The following is a 20721-nucleotide window of genomic DNA, read 5'->3' as shown; positions in this document are numbered from 1 at the left end:
GAGCTAAAACTCAATTGACAATTTTACTCAATGGCGAAACTAAAAAATTTTTCAGAGAGAGTTGAAATTAAATTGTAATTTTCATAATAGTAAAAATGTAATTTTTAAATAATTAAATTAAAATTTTATTATTTTTAAAGAGGTCAAAATATAATTTTATATTTACTAATTTAAAATTTTAAAAATTTTAAAAAATAAAATAATAAAATTTCTATCTTAAGAGGACCAGGCTGTACCAGCCTCTTATATTCCCCCTTGACTTTACTATTATTTAAATAATCTTTCATTACTCGAAACTCAATTTAATTACTCATTTATTTAATAAGATAGCGAATGTTATTATGTTACCCATTTCTACACCTATTGTTACATTTTCTCCGTAACCTAGTTTTTTAATTTAATTTGTTGTCATACCAGAAATCTGGTTGTTAATGTGCGGCCGAACAAACTATTTTGCCTAATTTGAATTTAAAGACTTCGCCAACTGATTCTATGGTATTAGACTTTTTTAATTTGAAGCTTATTTCAACCATTAATCTTGGCAATCCGAACCTTGTAATTCACGCAGTATCAGCTAATGGGCATTTGCCACGTACGCTCAGAACACCATAAACCAGCCCAAAGTTCAATCTTGTTAACCGCCCACTGTGTCTATCTGCCCAAACAAAACAATCCCAACATTTGGATTGGATTTGCAGCAAATAAAACAATGGTGAAAGCTCATTGCATGTTATTACAGTGAAAGAAATTAAGAGTAGCATTGTAGTTTCCTCAATATTGTGTTGGCAACATCGCCAAACTTTTTCGTTTACTTTCATCTTCGGTCCCTCCGAAGATCTTTACCAAACAAAAAAAAAAAAAACCCTGAAATTGAACTTTTGTTTTAGCTCAAGTTTTGCATGAACTTATCGATACTTATCTGAAATCTGTTTTACTTGTATTTTATTCTTTTTCATTCTTTAGGCAAACGCAGTTCCCAAAATTTTTCCTTTCTGCTGTTTTAAAGAGTGTTTATTGTTTACTTCATTTTAATTTTTTGGTATTGTTGAGTGTAAATGGCCAATGCATCTGGGTTTTTCACGCCTTCAGTTCCAAGGCTGAGGAGCAAGATTCAGCCTTCAATAGGCGTTTCTCGATCTGGGTTTTGCTTCTCTGGTGGAATCTCGAGGAGGGTAGTGTGCTCAAGTGCCATTGAAGGTGCGGAGAAGCATGTTTCCCCTTCTGAATCTCGAATGCCCAAGTAAATATCTTGTGCTTTTTTTTTTATGTATATATAATTTCTTGCTTGATTGGAATTGAGTACCAGTAGTTGAGTTGATGTGCATGACTTGTCCAAGAAAGAAGAAATTTTGGTTTACTATTGGTATTAATTTTATTGGGATTTCATAGTTTTCTTGTTGTAGTTCTTGTGAAGTTGAAAGCTGAAGTGTTCTTGCACTCGCGAGAATTATGTGGGTTGAACGAAGACGATGCATTTAATTTATAAATTTGATGAAAGGGGTTTTTTGCTTCATGCATGTGCTTTTTTAGCTTATGTACAGGGTAATTAACTCAATTAAATTTGAATGGTTGAAAGATTAGGATCTCATTTGGTTGCAATGCCCATTAGTGTGATGGATTTGGTATGAGCTGAATAAGCAGTTAAAGAACCTCGGTCTCGACATACATAGATTCATTTATTGTATTGATTTTGACACTGATATGGTATCGGTTAATATTTGTTCATGGATATAAATGATACAAGAAAGCTTTCTTTTGGACTATAAAATGAGAGTAAAGGAAATCTCTTGGAGTTAGTTTCATTAGACTAGAGATGACTTTCGTATGCTAATACCTACATGCTTTGCTTGCTTGTATCAAGAGCTGAAGATTAATATGGTCACCATTCAGATACTTCATGTTTGTTAGTTGCTGGATGCAATGAATCCGTTTTTGGTTCATTTTGTCTCCAGGAGGCCATCTTAGTGATTGATAATTCAACATTAGTCAGTGAGTACTTGACTGGTGAAAAACAATATTAATCTGGCCTTCAGAATCGGGATGCAGCCTTGTTTTTATTTGTTGCAATGAATCCGTTTTTGGTTCATTTTGTCTCCAGGAGGCCATCTTAGTGATTGATAATTCAACATTAGTCAGTGAGTACTTGACTGGTGAAAAACAATATTAATCTGGCCTTCAGAATCGGGATGCAGCCTTGTTTTTATTTGTTGATTTACTACTTATTGAAGGGTAATGGTTTTCCTGATTTAATTGTACTTCGGGAAAATACAGGCTTGTCAGGAAAGGCTGTAAGTTAGTTGGCTGCGGGTCAGCAGTGCCATCTCTTTCTGTTTCCAATGATGATCTTTCGAAAATAGTTGATACATCTGATGAATGGATCTCTGTCCGCACTGGAATACGAAATCGACGGGTAATGTCAGGTCAGAATACACTCCATACTAGTACTATGTGCAGAATATTTGTTGACTATTTAGCTGGCATTTACTGCTTGTGTCAAATATCCATTGATGTGATTAAAATTTTTATCTTAAATCATGTGAACAGATGTTCCAGTTAGAAAGCCCCAGACTCGATATGCTGAGTTTAATCAGTTTTGAATACAGCCTATTAAGCTTGGAGTTTAATCGGTTTTGAATACAGCCTATTAAGCTTGCCATTTCTTAAGAGGTTGAAAGAAAAGTTGATAGAGCATTTTCCCTTTACAATAAGACATAATTTGGCCCTGCTTAAATGTTGCATCACTTGTGTCTAAATAGAAACCTTGTTTGCCTGTGTCATTTTCTTTAGCAAAAGATGGAAAGCTTACATCCCTTATATATATTGTCATCATTGTTTCACCGTGGTTCAGTGTGGAGATTCTTATTGACAATTGCTCTTACAGGAAAGGAAAGTTTGAAAAAGCTAGCAGTTGAAGCGGCACAGAAAGCTCTTGAAATGGCAGATTTTGATCCTAACGATCTTGACCTAATCTTGATGTGCACATCTACTCCAGAAGATATTTTTGGTTCTGCTCCACAGGTATAGGCGACTAGGTTAACATTTATTTCCCAATGTGAAGAAAACATTTTGTGTTTACTGGCACAAATAATAGCATGTTTTTATATTATTTTCTCTATATTCAGACAACGCATATGTGCTTGTTTGAACAGTCATTTGTGTATGTTTTATCAAATAGTAATTTGTACCTTGTTGTGTGGCAACCATTATTTAACCTGTCAGATCCAAAGAGAGCTTGGCTGCAGAAATTCTCCTTTAGCTTATGATATTACAGCTGCTTGTAGCGGATTTGTGCTGGGTCTGATCTCAGCTGCTAGTCACATTAGGGGTAATAAATTTGTTTACTTCACAGCAAGGAGGTTTTGGTCATGTCTATTTAATGCTATACAATCAAACATTTTTACATTTGTGAATTACAGGAGGTGGGTTTCGTAATGTGTTGGTGATCGGTGCTGATGGTCTTTCTCGATTTGTTGATTGGACTGATAGAGGGACATGTATCCTCTTTGGGGATGCCGCAGGTGCTGTACTAGTTCAGGTAATACACTCCTAACTTCTTTTCTTAAGATAACTCTTTCTTGGAAGATGCAATGGTCATTTAATTTCTAGTTCAGCCTGAAGGCAATGCCTCTTCATTCTTTGTAATGTCGATCTGATTTATGTATGTACTTGCATATGTAGTATTTCTGTCTACCAGTGGTCATAATAAGTGACCATAAATTACAGGTAATAATAAGTCTACATGCATATGAGGATGGAAAGTACAGGATCGGAAGTACCTGTATTAAGGTGCTGTCATCTTACATTCTCAAAAAATATGAACATAATTAGATATAAATTTTGGGAGTAGATGTATCTGAGTGGCTGGTTGAACATAATTAGATATAAATTAGGGCCAGATTTCATGGCATTGTGCATACAATGTAGGTTCTTGTAATAATCATGCAGACTAACGTTGAAATTATAAATCATTGTGGAGAATTGTCTTTCACCTTATATTTGGTTTGTTAAAAACCAGACTCTTGTAGCCGTGGTGGAGGAACCATATATTAGAGATTGAACTACCTAAGACATTATTACATACTAATGGGTCTAGGGTAACTTTCTTGTGTGTATAATATATTTTTTACAACGAAACATGATATGATTTGTCATTCAAACGATTCCGTAGGCCTGTGATGCTGAGGAGGATGGTTTATTAAGCTTTGACTTGCATAGTGATGGTGAGGGTGGAAGGTAAGTCCCTCTCATAGTCATATATTATATAACTAAAGTACTAAACAAATACTGTATTGCTTCCTCTTAAGGAATTTGACAGAGCTGTCAATCCTGTTGCAGACATCTTGGTGCCCCCATAAATGATAATGAAACTGATGAGCTGTTGGGTTCAAATGGTTCGGCATTAGATTTCCCTCCGAAAAAGTCCTCTTATTCCTGCATACAGATGAATGGCAAAGAAGTTTTTCGCTTTGCTGTGCGATGTGTACCACAATCGATCGAGTCTGCCTTGGAAAAAGCTGGTCTTGTTTCAGGCAATGTTGACTGGTTATTGCTCCATCAGGTATATGATTTAGGATACAATTGATTCCAGCCACTACCCTTACACGTCAGCAACCATTGAATTTTTCTTGAATACTGTTGGTTATAATGGTTATCTGATGGATTTGATTAATGCAGGCAAACCAGAGGATTATCGATGCAGTCGCAACACGGTTAGACTTCCCCCAGGAAAAAGTCATATCAAATTTGGCGAATTATGGTAATACGAGTGCCGCATCTATTCCTTTGGCATTGGACGAAGCCATCCGAAGCGGAAAGGTGAAGCCAGGCCATACGATTGCAGCTGCAGGTTTTGGTGCAGGTTTAACATGGGGATCTGCAATTATTAGATGGGGATGAAAGATTACCCTTGAGCCAAATTAACAATGTTTGAAAGAAGAGAAATTCTTATGAACAGCTCTCCAGTTCCGGCATTCTGATCCAAAAATACATAGATAATGGGAATTAGCAATCACTTAATCTCCATCAGCTCCATTATTGTTTCTTCGAAATCTGCTACATTTTAGTTGTTTCACTTCGAATAAATTTGTGTTTTTTTTCTTTCCCTTAAAGGCTTTTTAACTTTTTCAGCCCTCTTGACTCACAGTACTGTAATAGTAACCCCTTGTCCCTTTTACCTCCTTGATTCATTCGTGAGATCAGAAACAATGTTATTCCGATTCCGGAGAGATCCGGGCATTTATTAGACATAAGTATGTTCGATTTTTTAAAGATGTGTTTTTCTCCGATGCGTTTACGAGAAAGGACACAAATTTAAATCATGGGGTCTTACAAGTATGAATCAGGTAGTAGCAACAGGTGGTTAATCGAGTGTCCTGATAAAATTCCAAATCTTGCCAATTATTGTCCAAAACATGACCTAAATAGGAAAAGAAGGAAAGCAGGATACGTAACATGTAAGATAAAGTACCATTTTTGTTCATGGCAGTCTTCTAGAAGTCATGGGAAACAATCTTCAAAACATAAATTAAGTATGCAAATCCGAATCATAAACTTGAACTTCGATATTATCATCACATAGAAGAAATTTGTTATAACTAATAAATTACATAAGATGTTGGATTGATTTATACCATAGGTGATAGTGTTCACGGGTGGAATTTCGGTAGAGTGATAACAAATGGTTCTTTTATTGTTGTGTTTAGAAGAGAACGCTAGGTCTACTCTACTCTATAAATGTAGAGGGTAAGGTGACACACTATCCGCTAAGAGCACTATTAGAGTTGAAATGAGATGATTAAGCGAAATGCCATTAGGCCCAGGGGATTGATAGATTGACAGATGCTGGTATGTTTTCTTTCTCATATACATTCGTACATACATATATTTAGAGGATTGCATGGAGCCACTCCATGTGACGTGGTGCTTGGCAAGGCTGAGTTTAAGTGTCCAGTTTAGGCGTCTGATGAGACTAAGCTTGACCAAAGACTAAGCTTTTAACGTTGGGTGATTCAACAAGGATATAACAAAATTTGTAGAAACTGTTGATATCATATGTGAAGTTAGAGATGAGAGGCGGTTCACATGGTGTGTTGAGAGTTGTTAGTGGTGATTTTGGAGAGCTTGGAGAGAATATAAAAGGTTTTAACAGTATTTTGACATAGTGCTGATGATGTTTATAAATAAGTAATTTGATATGTGTTTTCTTAATATATATTTTATTTGTCATTAAGAATCTTATTAGGATATGATAGGATGTAACTTAATCATATGAGATATTAGTAGTAAAGTTATAGGAATATTATTATATGTATATTAAGGTGTGATATAAGATACCTCTAATTTCACATTACAATAGGCAGTGTTACAGATCAGATATAAAAAATTTTAAATTTCTTTTAATTCAGATGAAATATCTACTGAACATCATAATTAGATGTGAGAAAATAATTATTTTATAATTAAATTCAATATTTAACTATTAATAATCCAAGCAAAATCAAATTTAATATGAATCCAACTAATCCAACTAAACAAATAACCCGATATTTGGAAGATGATAATTCAGACAGGAAGGGGCCATCAGCTTACAAAAATCTAAAATGCATACATCCTGGCAAAACTCTTATCCATTTAAAAATATCCGGCAACGAACTTAAAAAGAACTTTCACCTGTTTTCTCTCTCACGCACGAAAACAAAGGAAAAAAATATGTCACTCTCCTTGCAATCTTCGCCTTCATCATTTCTCTCTTCTTCTCTACCAAAATTAAGATTGGGATTTCCAAATGGGTGTCCTTCTTCCAGCCTACTCTTCAAATTCAACGCATCTTTTCCAGCTATTCGTGCTTCCTCGGGCTTCTCTTCTTCTCTCGACACTGGTTATCTACCTTGCTTTTCCTTTTCGATCGTTTTGGTTGAATCTGTAACCATTTTAGTTGTTTCTTCGGTTTTTAATTTCTGGGTTGTTTTTAAAATTTGTTTTTTTTTCTTTGGGAAAATTCAGGGTTAAGAACTGAATTGGATGCTGTGTCTACTTTCAGTGAGATAGTTCCTGACACTGTCATCTTTGATGATTTTGAAAAGTAAAGATTGTTTTGTTTTTGGAATTTTGGGCTTTATCTTAATGAATGTTTTACTCTAAAAGGACTAATTGTTTATACTAATAAATTGAATATAGGTTTCCACCAACAGCTGCAACTGTTAGCTCTTCACTTCTGTTGGGTATATTGAGCCTTCCAGATACCATTTTTAGAGTAAGCATTGTCATATGAATATATATATATTTATATCTTAAACTCTTTTATATGTATAACAAATTAACTAGTTAAGTTTTTATTTTTGGTTTAGAATGCTGTGGATATGGCCTTGGCGGATTCAACTTGTTCTAGGCTTGACAATCCTGAACTGAGGTTGGTTTGTTTCTTTAACAAGGTTTGTATTCTTATACTCTGTATTATTAAGTAATAATGCATGAATTTTTGGTGTTATGCTATCTAATATTCATTTGCATTGGCAAAGAAGGGGGGAAAACTAGAATTAGATCATTAATTTGTTTGACTTTTGGTTGTTCATAAAGTGTAGGCTTTAGTAAATGTTGGTGGTGACTTGGCAAAGCTAGTTCCAGGTCGAGTTTCAACTGAAGTGGATGCACGTCTGGCTTATGATACACATGGTATTATTAGGAGGGTACTGGCTCTTCTTATGTCTCCATTTTTATTCTTTGCCATTGATTGTTGTTTGGTATCACGACCATTGCCAATTTTCATTGTCGAAAATTGTATTAGGTCTTATGCATAAGAAGCAATGTTGAAAGTTTTAATTGAATATTATCATTGATGACATGAACTATTTATTCCTTGCCCATGAATTTTTGTCTTATGTTGACAAGAGGTTATTCTCTTTGCTTTTGAAATAAGAAATGTAGTGAAAGACTTATTTGTTATACATAAATATAAGTATTATATGGATCACTATGCTCCTCAATAGAACATGGTTTATACGATGAGCGAAGTCGCCTTTGAAAACTTTTCACTTTGTTGGTATTGAACACACTTCTTTTTCCTTTTATATGTTATAGTAGTTTATTCCCTTTTATTTCGGATATTGGGATATGCAGGTTCATGACTTACTGAAGTTGTATAATGAGATTGATGTTCCACCTGAGCGCTTATTGTTTAAAATTCCTTCAACTTGGCAAGTAAGTGTCTCAATTAATTGTGTATACACTCGGTTTTAAAGATAGTGATTTTGATAGCCTCGGTACATAAAGGCTAAATGATTCTTGCTATTGCTTGTTGGTTATACAGGGAATAGAAGCCTCAAGATTGCTTGAATCTGAGGGTATACAAACACATTTAACTTTTGTTTATAGGTATATGATTATGTTGACAATTTATATTGCTTGATTATAAAAGTTTAAGAAATTTCTAAACAAATGTTTTCCATTTCTTTCTTTTTCTAATTGTTGCTTTTTTATGGTGTGTTGGTTCAGCTTTGCTCAAGCTGCAGCTGCAGCCCAAGCTGGTGCTTCTGTTATTCAGATTTTTGTTGGCCGTGTTAGGTATCCCCCCCCCCCCCGAAAACTTTTGGTGACATTCGTCTGTAGACCTTGATCTTTTATAAACCTTGAAACACATTTTGTCTTTGGTCAGGATTGGGCACGCAATCATTCTGGTGACCCTGAGATTGAAGCTGCCATTCAAAGAGGAGAGGATCCCGGGTTAGGTCTGGTTAGTTAAACAACTATTGATTTCTAAGTGTAGGCTTTTAGCTTCTTGTGGTTTATATATTTTCAGCTGAATATTGCAACTTGAACAATTGTTTCTTTGAGCAGCCACATTGGTTCTTGTGATCTCTGAAGTGAATTACAGTCTATCTGTTGCGCATTGAAGTTTAGACTTAGCTTTTTAGGATCTTTCTAATGGAAATAAGTGATTGTTCTTTTAATTGTATTAACTAGGTGTTCCTTTTTTATACTTTATGTAGTATATTCAACAGGTTGTTTTAAATTGGTCTACTGTTGTTTGTTGTTGCAGGTGACAAAAGCTTATAACTACATTCACAAATATGGACATAAATCAAAGCTTATGGCTGCAGCAGTTCGAAACAAGCAGGATTTATTCAGTTTGCTGGGGTATCATATGACTCTAAACTGTCACCATTATCTATTTGAATGGAAATCTTACAAATTAAGAATCAAATATTGATCTTCTTTTTTGGTTCTTAAACCTGTGGTATGGTTTATTCCTTCAGGGTTGATTATATCATTGCACCGTTGAAGATATTGCAGTCGCTGAAAGAATCAATTACTGCTCCTGATGAGAAGTACTCTTACATTAGGAGGCTTTCCCCACAGTCTGCTGCCAACCACGATTTCACTGCTGAAGAGGTATGCTATTTTCCCATGTTTTCAATTGTCAAAACCGAAAAAACCACGGAAATGGAAACTGGAACTCACTGCACATTATAATGACAAAATGCAACCGATGTTGATATAGTGATTTCCCCAGGACATTGCATTCATGGTCTTACAATATGAAACAGCCCATATAGATATGGACATGGCTTCCGATGTTGAGATAGTGATTTCTATGTATAAATTTGGTTACTCATGATCCCTTGATTGGAGCAACTTCTTTTAAACGTCTTTGTATGATTTCCTTCACCATTTTCACAGCCATTCATTGGACCATGGTCACCGCAACCACATCCAATCTTTGCTCCTTCATCAGCTATTTGCTGCAATTTTGGTTATGAATTAGACCATGTACCTTTTTACAACCGTGATCTCGAAGCCATCAAGATTAAGCACCTTTTTTTTTTTTTAAATGAAAACCATGAAACAGTTGTTGACTGATAATTTCTCTCTGCATTCAGCTCACAAAGTGGGACCAATTAAGCCTTGCATCAGCTATGGGACCTGCATCTATGCAGCTTCTGGCTGCTGGACTTGAAGGATACGTTAATCAAGCGAATCGAGTCGAGGAATTACTTGACAAGATTTGGCCGCCTCCTAATGTCTAAAATGGCCCCTCCATTTTGACCCACATCTCATATGCCATAAAATAAGAAGATGATACTGACTCCATTATGTTGTTTACGTTTTTCTTTTTGGTTATGCAGAGCAGTTTAGTTGGTCTTTAAATCTGATGTCAATCCTCCATCTTTCATGTTATCAATGAACATAATGCTACTGTTTTAGAAACTTGCAATTCAATCCCATGGCAAAGCTTTCCTCTTTACTATATTTCTGTACAAGAAAAAAAAAAAAAAAAACTACCAATTGCAATTCAATCCCACAAGTAAAGTCATGGACTACATAAATTTAGCATCAGAAGTGATAATTAAGTTCATGGTTTATATGAATCTAAGAGCTGCACGCTTGAATAAATCGTTTTTGTAAGGAGAGGGTGATCATATTCTGATTTGACTTTATGATTAAATACATAAATCAGTGTTTACAAATTCATAGGTCGATGGATACATAAATTCCGCCTATAATTTTGGATACCACTGAATGATTTTCTTTTATAATCTTGTGGTGGCTTGTAAGAAAGGATAATAGCCACTAAATCAAGCAAAAGACTGAGAAGAGGCCATGTGTTAAACCTTAAAAATAGATGAAACAATTATTAATAAAAAAAACACGTTAATCTCAATAATTCATTAAAATATAACCACAGCCAATTAATAACACTCCACTTGTAGAAACCATAACCAAGATTAGAAAGCATAAAAGTCCCCTCCATCCTCTCCCACCAACCATTCATTAATTTTCAATAATGGCAGCAAATAATAAAATTAGAGGTTGACATTTATTGCTGCCTTCCGCTCCAACCCATTGTCCCATTTTACCACAAATCCATGCCATCTAATTTAGGTTTCAATTAAATGAGATCTATCCTATTAATACATCCACTGATATATGTAATATATTATATTTATTAAATTATATCAAAAATTCCTTTATTTTATATTTTTGTCGAATTTAATCTTTTTATTTTTAAAATTATATTTCTTTAGTTCTAATAAAAAAAATTATGAATTTTATCGAGTAATTAGATACTTGTGCCGATTGAGTTTTAGTTAGATTGGTATGGGACATTGTTACCAATGCAGGAGAACGTAGGTTGGGAGTGGCTAAACATTGTTTAAAAAAGAAAGTATATACGATTAAAACCCATAATAAAATTGTTAAAAATAAATAAAGTGACAATATTCAAATATATTTTGATAACAAATATAACATCTTTTTAAAAGTACAAACCACATCAAATTATCCAATTGCATAAAATGTCTAGATATATATGCCATGTCTTCATATATATTCTAAAAGTATAAATCACACCAAATTTTTTGACAAATTAATTAAAATAAGTTCAAGACACATTTCAAGAAATAGAGATATCAAATTACAATAGGAAATTAAATGTATCGAAAATTTGTAGTATAAAATTTATTCAACAATGATTATAGGTGAAATCATTAAAAAAATTGTATATAAATCTTATCAAACAGTGTTTGATTATTTGATATGTAGTTTTAGTTATTTTATTTAAATCTTACATAAAAGTATTATTATAATAATATTAAGAATTAGTAGTTTTGCATTGGTAGTGTACTTTTGTATTTCGTAAGTAGTGTACAAAATAGGAATATATTTGTCAACCCTTAATTTTATCTGTATCAAAAATTTTTCCTAATATTAATTATCATTTTAAAAGAGTATATCGATTTTTAATTGATTTAGTATCGATTAACCTGTAATATAAATTCAGTCAATAATTTTATAATAAAAATAAATTAATTGACCCAAAAGAATATTTTTTAATAATTAAGATAAAAACGTTATTAGTTACTTTTGTATCTACAATATAATGTTTTTGTCATCGGTGAAGAGGTTGTTGGTGACAATTATTTTCCTTTATTTTATTGTTTAAATTTGGTCCAATAATTTTTTACGTTGATAGGAATTATGCCACTTGTAATTGTCATCTTTTATATTGGTTAAATAATATCTTTTGAAATCCTTAATTGATTGAAGAATCTGCCGAAGAACGATTTAAGTTTCACTTTTGGTGGGGTTGGATTTAATATATTTTATATTTGATTAAATTTATATTTATCTGAAATTTTAAAATACGTTTAAAAATATTTATAGTTGTAAATGGTTATATTTTTTTATTTTTAAAAATATTTATATTTTTTATTTTAATATTTAATAATTTCATATATCTTTTCATTTATTAAAATTTTAAATTAGATAATTTAATATATTTTTAATGTTCACATTATAGTATTATATATTATTATAAATTTAATTTTTATATGGGATAAATTACATATATATAACTAATATAATTCAATACAATAATTACAAACTTAGAAAATGAGTTCAATTGGACTCAAGTTTTAAATGCTTAATTTAATTTTTAAATAGAGTTACTTTTTTTTACTAATTTTATTTTTGAGTTTTATATTTATGTCAAATCCTTATAAATTTCAAATTGAACTTCAGGCTTAAGTGGATAACTCAATCTTTAAACATGTCTAATCTTTATATATACTTAACCAATTTCTGTTAATTTTTAAATATATTTACTATCATAAACCCCTTATTAAGTGAGTTTTACTCATCAGTTGGTAATAATTTAGTTGATAAATTACTAATTATCTCTTTTTGTTTTTATAATGTAAATTCCAAAAACACATTATTTTAAATTTTATCATTTTAATTAAAATATTATTTAATTTTTAAATAATTTTTCAATAAATATATTTGTTAGTTACATCTTTTTTCATTTGCAGTATGCTATAATCTAATAGAAATTTAAACATTTTGAATAAAATACAACTCTTATTGTGTTTTAGGTGTCTAGATCCTTCTTCTGGTCTTGATTGCGTCACAAATTACCTGTTTATTGCTGACTCATCTTGTCATCATTAGAAAGGTTGAAAGTTAATTATCAAATTAATCAGTTCGTCTTATTATTATTATTATTCAATTTTGAAGACATTTTGAACGAAACATAATCCATCCACGGGGACGAAATTATGGGCGGCTGGCAGGTTATCAGCAGAGTAATCTATTAAAATAATTATTTTTATTTGTTTCAAGTTATATTTTAGTTATTTATGTTTAAAATGTTATATTTTAGTTACTTATGTTATTATTTTGTTACGAAGTGATCACTTTACCGTTAAGTTTCGTTATCTCTCTAACGGTCATCTTACGTGACAGTCCAACTAAATTTTATGTGCCAACTTAGATTTCTAAATGGGATGAAAATAAAATTTTAATTAAAAATTAATTAATTAAAAATTTCAAACATAAACCTTAACTAAAAAAACTGTTCATCTTTTCTTTTTAATTTTTCTTCCATCTCTTATTTTTTCAATGGTTTTTTTTTCACTTGATTGGAAAAACCATTATTAAGATCAAAATAGTTGAAATCAAATGGTTTTTCCAGTCAAATGAGAAAAAAAAACCATTGGAAAAAAGAAGAGATGGAAGAAAAATTAAAAAGAGGATATAAACAATTTTTTTAGTTAAGGTTTAGGTTTAAAAATTTTAATTAATTAATTTTTTTAATTAAAAAATTATTTTCATCCCATTTAAAAATCCAAGTTGACACCTAAAATCTAGTTAGACTGCCACCTATGATTACTGTTAGAGAGATAACGGAATTTAACGGTAGAGTGATCACTTCGTAACAAAATAATAACATAAGTGAATAAAATATAACATTTTAAACATAAGTGACTAAAATATAACCTGAGCAAACAAAAGTGACTATTTTGTAGATTACCCGTAATCTGAATCTTTAAAATAGAAATTTTTTATTAAATTTCTTTAAAATTTTAAAATTTAAAATAATAAATATAAAATTATACTTTAGTTTCCTTAAAATATAAAAATTTAATTTAATTATTTAAAATTTATAAATATATACACTATTAAAATAATAAAATTACATCCTATAATAAAATTACAATTTAATTTCCAATTCCCTAAAAAATTTTTGATTTCGCCCTATGGATCCGAATATTTCTTTTGGAAGAAACGTAATCAATACTAATTTTTTCTTAAAATATAATTACATGAATTAATTAAATTTAAATTCCAATATAACTTTTTTTAAAAATTGCTTTAAATTCAACTTATTCTATTATCGAATTTTAATTGTATCACATGTCCTTTTTTGGGGGGTGGCAAGCCGAGTAAATGCATATGAGAAATACAACCAAAGAAATAAAAGTTGCCTATCATTGTCAATTTTACCTTTAATAATTCAATGCTGCTGTTAGGTTTAAATACCGTCCGACGTGCTATTAGAGTTAATCCCTCAATTTTCTTTTTATTCTCAGATTTAGTTAGTTTAATCGATGGGAACTTTTTTTAATAAATTAAAGGTAAATTATACGTTTTGATCATTTAATTTTAAAAATTATAAAATAATCATTGAATTATTCGAAATTTTTTATTTAAGTCACTGGATTGTTATTTTTTTATAAAGTTTAAATAGCAAATTCTAAGCGACAATTCAATGATCAGTACTGTAGATCAATACCCATAAATAAGTAAAAAATATACCTTAGGGCCAAGTTGATCTAATGATTAGTGTCAAAGATTAGAGAAAAAATTTGTTTGGACTCTGGTTCGTAGATTCATGAGGTCCAAAGTTATTCTATGGAAAAAAAACTGAACTACAAAAGAGAAGAGGAAATAGGGCTTTCAATTAGTACAAGTGGTGGAATAAAGAAAGTCATACAACAATAATATTAACAGCCCAGTGACTTAAATTAAAATTTTTAAATAATTAAATGATCATTTTGTAATTTTTTAAAGTTAACTGACCAAATGTAAACTTACTTATAGTTTATGACTAATTTACCATTGATGTTGAAAAATGCATTTAAAAAATTTACCATTGCTGTCAAAAAGTACCTTTGAGAGGATAATTAGTTTTAGATATGATGTTGTAAAATAAAAATATTTTTTAAATAATATTTAAATTTATTAATATTATAATTAATTACAATAAAAATAATAATAACTCAAATGTAAAATATCATTATTTTCTCATGTTATTATTACTGCAATACCAAATTATTATTATTTTAGTATTAACAATTCGAGTTATATTATAGTACAAATATGATAAAATGATTTATAGTAAACCATTGTTAATATCATATGATATATAAAACATAAATTTATTATTTTGTAAAATAATTAAGTATTTAGTTTTATAACTAAAGTAAAACCCAATTAATTAGTCACATAGTATAAATTTGATAAATGGAATAATTCACTGGTCCAGTCCACCAATGATTAATTACCAGCTTCCATTAAAGTTTCTAACCACCTCACTAGCTTATTGTCACTAACAATTAAGAGTGAGTATTCGATCGAGTCGAGTGAAAAATTTTAAGTTAGTTGAGTTGATGAATCTTATTTTAGCAACCGAACTCAATTTGAATTTTTTTCAAATTAAACTGAATCGAGTCGAGTTAACGAATCCTATTATTTACACTCAATGTTGCATTTACATGGACCGATTATTTAACTAGTAGGCGAAGTACAAGATTATTTAATAACATAAACAAATATAATAGTTTTGCCTTTTAACTTAATGAGTAAATATTTATTAAAATGACGTAGTTTTGCCTTTTCTTATTCAAATTTTTGAATAATTCAAATTGTATAATTCATATTCGAGTTAAACCGAAAAACTTAATTTTTTATTCGAGTTGATCCGAATAACTTGATTAACTCAAATTACTTGAACTATTTAATTCAAAATTTAAATTTTTTATCAAATTTTTCTAATCGAATCGAATTTTGTTCACCCCTACTAACAACACCAATAAAATTCATATTAGTTGAGAAATCGCAACTTTTACTAATATTTTTCTACATTATTGTTGATACACGTCATCTATCATGCTCAATTATTAGCATAAATCCAAATCATTAAAATTTCCTGTCGGAATAGATTATTAACCTACGGAAATCTGAAACAACATACACTCGACTTGTACAATATCTGTCTTTGTCGACAACATTTGCAAGGATCATTAGCATAACACAATATGATCTTAATTACGGTTTTGTTTATAAATAATTAAATAAATATTGATCCAGTTTCCCACAAAATAATCGTCATAATTATTTGGTAAATTTCAGGAACATTAATGACCCCACAAACCTCGTTTTCTCATCCAAGCATTTCGTATATAATAGCAATGAGAAGTGAGGCCGAAACATAGCACATTTGTTAAGCCTTTTTCTCTTAATTCTCTCATCTTTTTCGAGTTACGTTTAACAATGGCGGATATCAATCCATTGCTTCCGGTTTCCAGCTCCGATGGATCATCCAATCTGACGGGTCAGGCTACCTGCCGGAGACCCATCAAAGTGGTGGTTTCGATCTTTTTCGGCTTGTTAACGGTGGGCTTGTTTGCTGCATTGTTGATTAGAAACAATGGGCCAGTTGATTATGTTGACGTGCATGAAAATGAACGTGGTTCATTGGCTTCGACGGCCTTCGAGAAGGCTGAGAATTTAAAGCCGGTTTCACGTGGCCCGGCTGCCGGGGTATCGGAGAAATCAAACTGGGCTTTTGGCGGCGATTTACCGGACTATCCATGGAACAATAGCATGTTATCATGGCAAAGAACAGCTTTTCACTTTCAACCTGAAAAGAATTGGATGAATGGTAAGGAAGAAAATTACAGTTGCACTGCTTCTTTTTTTGTTTTTAAATTCTTTGATACTGTCGTAAATTTTGTCGATACTAATATAAAGTATAGATTATTTTTAAATATTAATTTTACTAGTTACATAGGCTGATTTTTACATTATTTTTTGGGGGTATGGCTGGGTGTTTTTACATTGCTGCTCTAACGTGGGAATCTGGTTCGTGCTGCTTCAGATCCTAATGGTAAGCTCTCTATAATTATTATGTTTTATCACATTTTTTATTTTTTAAAATATTTATATTTTAAATTATGAATAAGATAAAACTATGATTCATTAAATATATAAAAACCTTACATAATTCGAATATGAGTTAAATGAGTTTTTTTTTTTTTTTTTGAGTTAGCAGCCACTTTATGCTATTTTGCCACTGATTGATTGAATGGTAGTATCTCATTGATTAGACAATCAATTCGAAAATTAAATACTGGTTATTAGTCAAAACCAGATTCGAAAATATTCTCAATAATTCATATTTCTATTTTGCTCATCTGGGGCCCACCTTTTATCTGATATCTTTATTTCTTTTGATATATGATATACATCATTTCACACTCTTTTAGTTTTTGAATAGGAGAATTATAAATTAATTTTTTTTTATAATTTTTAATTTTTAGTTAAATTTAATTTTTTAGATAAAATTAGGTGAAAAATTTTGATTTGTCATCCTCTTATTAGATTTTGGTAATAACTTTTTAAAATTTAAAATAAAAATATTAGTAAACCTAAAATAAGTATAGCTAAATGATTTATGAATATGAACTTGTTAGCAAAATTTAAAAAGTATATTTTAATCAAATTTAACTTAAGCAAATATAAATTACAGTAATATTATATTACGGTTTAAATTTATTTCATGATCTCCTCTACCTTTATTGCAACATATTTATAATCTGTGTAGATACAATTTGATGTAATTTCATACAAATGGTATGTTCCATTAAAAAAAATAACAGAAAAATTATAAAAGAATGGATTAATTTATGATTTTTTTAACATATGATTGGTAAACAAAACAGGTCCATTATTCTACAAGGGGTGGTATCATTTCTTCTATCAGTACAACCCTAACGCTCCCGTTTGGGGCGACATAGTTTGGGGCCATGCTGTATCCAAAGATTTGATCCATTGGCTTCACCTCCCATTGGCAATGGTTGCCGATCAGTGGTACGACAAAAATGGTGTCTGGACAGGTTCTGCAACCATCCTCCATGATGGTAAAATTGTTATGCTTTATACAGGGTCCACCACCGAGGGTGTTCAAGTTCAAAACCTAGCTTATCCAGCCGACCAATACGATCCGCTCCTCGTCCATTGGGTCAAGTACCCTCGGAACCCGGTTCTGGTCCCACCACCGGGCATCGGTCCCAATGATTTCCGAGATCCGACCACCGCCTGGTTAACCTCCGAAGGCAAATGGCGGATCACCATAGGGTCCAAGATCAATAAAACTGGCATAGCTTTGGTGTATGATACTAAGGACTTCATAAACTACGAGATGTTAGATGGGTTACTTCATGCTGTGCCTGGCACTGGCATGTGGGAATGTGTGGATTTCTTCCCTGTTTCGGAAACCGAAAACAATGGCTTGGAGACGTCCATTAATGGACATGGAATTAAGCATGTGGTGAAAGCAAGTCTGGATGATGACAGACATGATTACTATGCCATTGGGACTTATAATGATCGCAATGGTACATGGATTCCAGACCGTCCCAACATCGATGTCGGTATCGGATTAAGGTACGATTATGGGATATACTATGCTGCCAAGACTTTCTATGATCAAAACAAGAAGAGAAGAGTGTTGTGGGGTTGGATTGGCGAATCCGATAGTGAGGCAGCAGATGTGAAAAAAGGATGGGCATCTGTTCAAGTAATTAAACGTCAATTAAAACCCAGATTTCTTCATTTACAGAACATGTTTATAATGTAACTATTTTAACTTAAACAGAGCATTCCGAGGACGATTTTGTTCGATAAGAAGACCGGAACTCATCTGCTTCAATGGCCAGTGGAAGAAATAGATAGTTTAAGGTTGAAAGGCAAAGAATTTAACCAAGTGAGAATCCAGGCAGGATCTGTTGTTCCTCTAGATATCGATTCAGCAACACAGTTGGATATCATAGCTGAGTTCAAGATCGATAGCGATGCTTTGGATAAAGCAACCGGGTCGTCCGATGCATCGTTTGACTGCGTGACCAGCGGTGGAGCTGCCGAGCGTGGTGCATTGGGACCATTTGGCCTGTTGGTGCTTGCAGACGAGAGGCTGAGTGAGCAGACTCCTGTGTATTTCTACATGACAAAAGGATCCGATGGCAATCTAAAGACATTCTTTTGCAACGATCAATCTCGGTATGTTTGGTGTTTGAGCCGGTTTTTTATAAATGTAGGAGCCAAGAACTTAACGATAATGTCTTGTTGCAGATCATCTAAAGCATCTGATGTTGATAAACACATATATGGGAGCTTGGTTCCTGTTCTGAGAGGCGAAAATTTATCCATCAGAATATTGGTGAGTTTTTAACTTCCCTCCATCATCGATGCAGGCGGATGTTTTTTAAACTGAACCTACCGAAGAGTGCATGAAGATGAGAATGGAATGTAATATAATGTTGTGGGTGCAGGTGGATCATTCGATAATCGAAAGCTTTGGACAAGGAGGAAGAACAGTGATTACATCAAGGGTTTATCCGACAAAAGCGATTCATGGAGCAGCTAAAGTGTTTTTATTCAACAATGCAACGGAGCTCAATGTAACTGCGTCACTTAAGACATGGCAGATGAACTCTGCATTTATTCAGCCATATCCAAATTTATGAACATTTCCTATACTCCCAAGAGAGAGAGAGAGAGAAGCCAATTTATGCAAACATCCTCGGCCACTGTCTCAAAGCTTAATTAGCAGCCATGTTTGGTTGCCATTTTAGCACTCTTAGCCTAGCTTAACCTATCTTTCCCGCCTGTAAAATATTCTTTATTCTAATAATAGATTCCGTTAGTTGCTTTTCATGTGCTTCAATCATCTTCTTGATATGCTAACAACATAATTAAAGCACAACAAATTGGAGCATAGTGGATCGTAGAGTTCTCCGTGGAACGGGTAAGCTGGTTTGGCCCTAATACCCGCCCGAAAAAATAGTTTTGGGCAAAAAATAAAGTTTGTTTAAAAAATGAGTCGGGTTTCGAATAAAGTTTTTTGGTCTCGAGCCCAGCACAAATTTGCAATAAAAAATATATTGTTGTTTTGTCATGTTTTGTAGCTGTTTTCTCACCTTTTACCACTGTTTTGTTATCATTTCACTATTATATTATTATTTTGTTATTATTTTGTTACTTTTTAACACTTGTTTCACCGTTAATTTTACTACTATTTTAGAAGTATTTATTTGTTAAGTTATACTTATTTTAATGTTATTTAAGTATAAATATTTTTTAAATTTATTTTCAATTTGTTAAAAGCATTTATTTTAATATTTTTAGTATATTTAGTATATTATATTTTTAAAAAATTATATAAAAAATAAAATTAAAAAAATTAATACTAATAGTCTAAATCGGGCCCAAATATTAATTATTTTATTCGAGTTGAGCAAAAATATATGTCCATTTTTAGGTTGGACCTGAGCCGTGGTTATCAATCAGAACTAAAATTTTGTTAGTACCTGACCCAAACTATGAATAACTCTAGTCAATCGATATTTTACTTAATTTTAAAGCAAATAATAAAACTAGGAAGATTTAAGCGCACGGACGTTACGAGACAAAAGCCTTGCATGAATGGATTTAAAAGAGATTAAGTAATTCAAGCCCAAAGGATCAAAGTATTCGGGCTACCTCAAAAGTGGAAGATCAGCCCATATCGTTTATTACAACTCTGATTATTGCAGTTATATTATCCTCTATTTATTTATTTTTCATTTACAGATTTACTAATATCAGTAGTACTTTATCTAGCAC

The 20721-nt window shown here is 31.9% G+C and overlaps 3 protein-coding genes across 4 annotated transcripts; all 3 read left to right on the top strand.

Annotated features, from left to right (window-relative positions):
* The first annotated feature begins 352 nt into the window (after window positions 1-352).
* LOC108457392 (beta-ketoacyl-[acyl-carrier-protein] synthase III A, chloroplastic) lies at window positions 353-5268 on the top strand. Of its 2 annotated transcripts, XM_017756427.2 has the most exons (9): window positions 353-712; window positions 1090-1240; window positions 2272-2420; window positions 2882-3018; window positions 3220-3325; window positions 3417-3535; window positions 4169-4233; window positions 4336-4558; window positions 4675-5268. In XM_017756427.2, the coding sequence occupies exons 2-9, from the start codon at window positions 1233-1235 to the stop codon at window positions 4894-4896; spliced, it is 1029 nt and encodes a 342-aa protein (XP_017611916.1). In that variant the 5' UTR covers window positions 353-712; window positions 1090-1232; the 3' UTR covers window positions 4897-5268. The 2 variants fall into 2 exon arrangements, with proteins under 2 accessions (XP_017611916.1, XP_017611915.1); XM_017756426.2 differs by having other exon boundaries at window positions 353-1240.
* Window positions 5269-6577: 1309 nt separating this feature from the next.
* LOC108454373 (uncharacterized) lies at window positions 6578-10203 on the top strand. Its single transcript, XM_017752815.2, has 12 exons — window positions 6578-6877; window positions 7003-7081; window positions 7177-7252; window positions 7347-7430; window positions 7581-7685; window positions 8116-8196; window positions 8306-8370; window positions 8491-8560; window positions 8651-8728; window positions 9035-9132; window positions 9252-9387; window positions 9876-10203. The coding sequence occupies exons 1-12, from the start codon at window positions 6709-6711 to the stop codon at window positions 10020-10022; spliced, it is 1188 nt and encodes a 395-aa protein (XP_017608304.1). The 5' UTR covers window positions 6578-6708; the 3' UTR covers window positions 10023-10203.
* Window positions 10204-16134: 5931 nt separating this feature from the next.
* Window positions 16135-19783, top strand: LOC108456599 (acid beta-fructofuranosidase-like). Its single transcript, XM_017755149.2, has 6 exons — window positions 16135-16720; window positions 16937-16945; window positions 17781-18637; window positions 18716-19116; window positions 19189-19276; window positions 19389-19783. Exons 1-6 carry the CDS (start codon window positions 16330-16332, stop codon window positions 19581-19583), a joined length of 1941 nt encoding a protein of 646 aa, XP_017610638.1. The 5' UTR covers window positions 16135-16329; the 3' UTR covers window positions 19584-19783.
* The last annotated feature ends 938 nt before the right edge of the window (window positions 19784-20721 follow it).

Source organism: Gossypium arboreum, chromosome 9 (assembly GCF_025698485.1).
Source record: "Gossypium arboreum isolate Shixiya-1 chromosome 9, ASM2569848v2, whole genome shotgun sequence".
NCBI lineage: Eukaryota > Viridiplantae > Streptophyta > Magnoliopsida > Malvales > Malvaceae > Gossypium > Gossypium arboreum.
The sequence above is the reverse complement of the archived record's forward strand: the minus strand, read 5'-3'. Positions and strand labels throughout refer to the sequence as shown.

Excerpts from the sequence above, each read along its gene's own strand:
- LOC108457392 (XM_017756426.2), top strand. The coding sequence starts at position 1,056 with ATGGCCAATGCATCTGGGTTTTTCACGCCTTCAGTTCCAAGGCTGAGG. Across the intron at positions 3,019-3,219 it reads TTTTTGGTTCTGCTCCACAG|ATCCAAAGAGAGCTTGGCTG; the intron begins GTATAGGCGACT and ends TTAACCTGTCAG. Across the intron at positions 3,536-4,168 it reads CAGGTGCTGTACTAGTTCAG|GCCTGTGATGCTGAGGAGGA; the intron begins GTAATACACTCC and ends ACGATTCCGTAG.
- LOC108454373 (XM_017752815.2), top strand. The coding sequence starts at position 6,709 with ATGTCACTCTCCTTGCAATCTTCGCCTTCATCATTTCTCTCTTCTTCT. Across the intron at positions 8,371-8,490 it reads CATTTAACTTTTGTTTATAG|CTTTGCTCAAGCTGCAGCTG; the intron begins GTATATGATTAT and ends GTGTTGGTTCAG. Across the intron at positions 8,729-9,034 it reads AGGATCCCGGGTTAGGTCTG|GTGACAAAAGCTTATAACTA; the intron begins GTTAGTTAAACA and ends TTGTTGTTGCAG.
- LOC108456599 (XM_017755149.2), top strand. The coding sequence starts at position 16,330 with ATGGCGGATATCAATCCATTGCTTCCGGTTTCCAGCTCCGATGGATCA. Across the intron at positions 18,638-18,715 it reads AAGGATGGGCATCTGTTCAA|AGCATTCCGAGGACGATTTT; the intron begins GTAATTAAACGT and ends TAACTTAAACAG. Across the intron at positions 19,117-19,188 it reads TTTTGCAACGATCAATCTCG|ATCATCTAAAGCATCTGATG; the intron begins GTATGTTTGGTG and ends GTCTTGTTGCAG.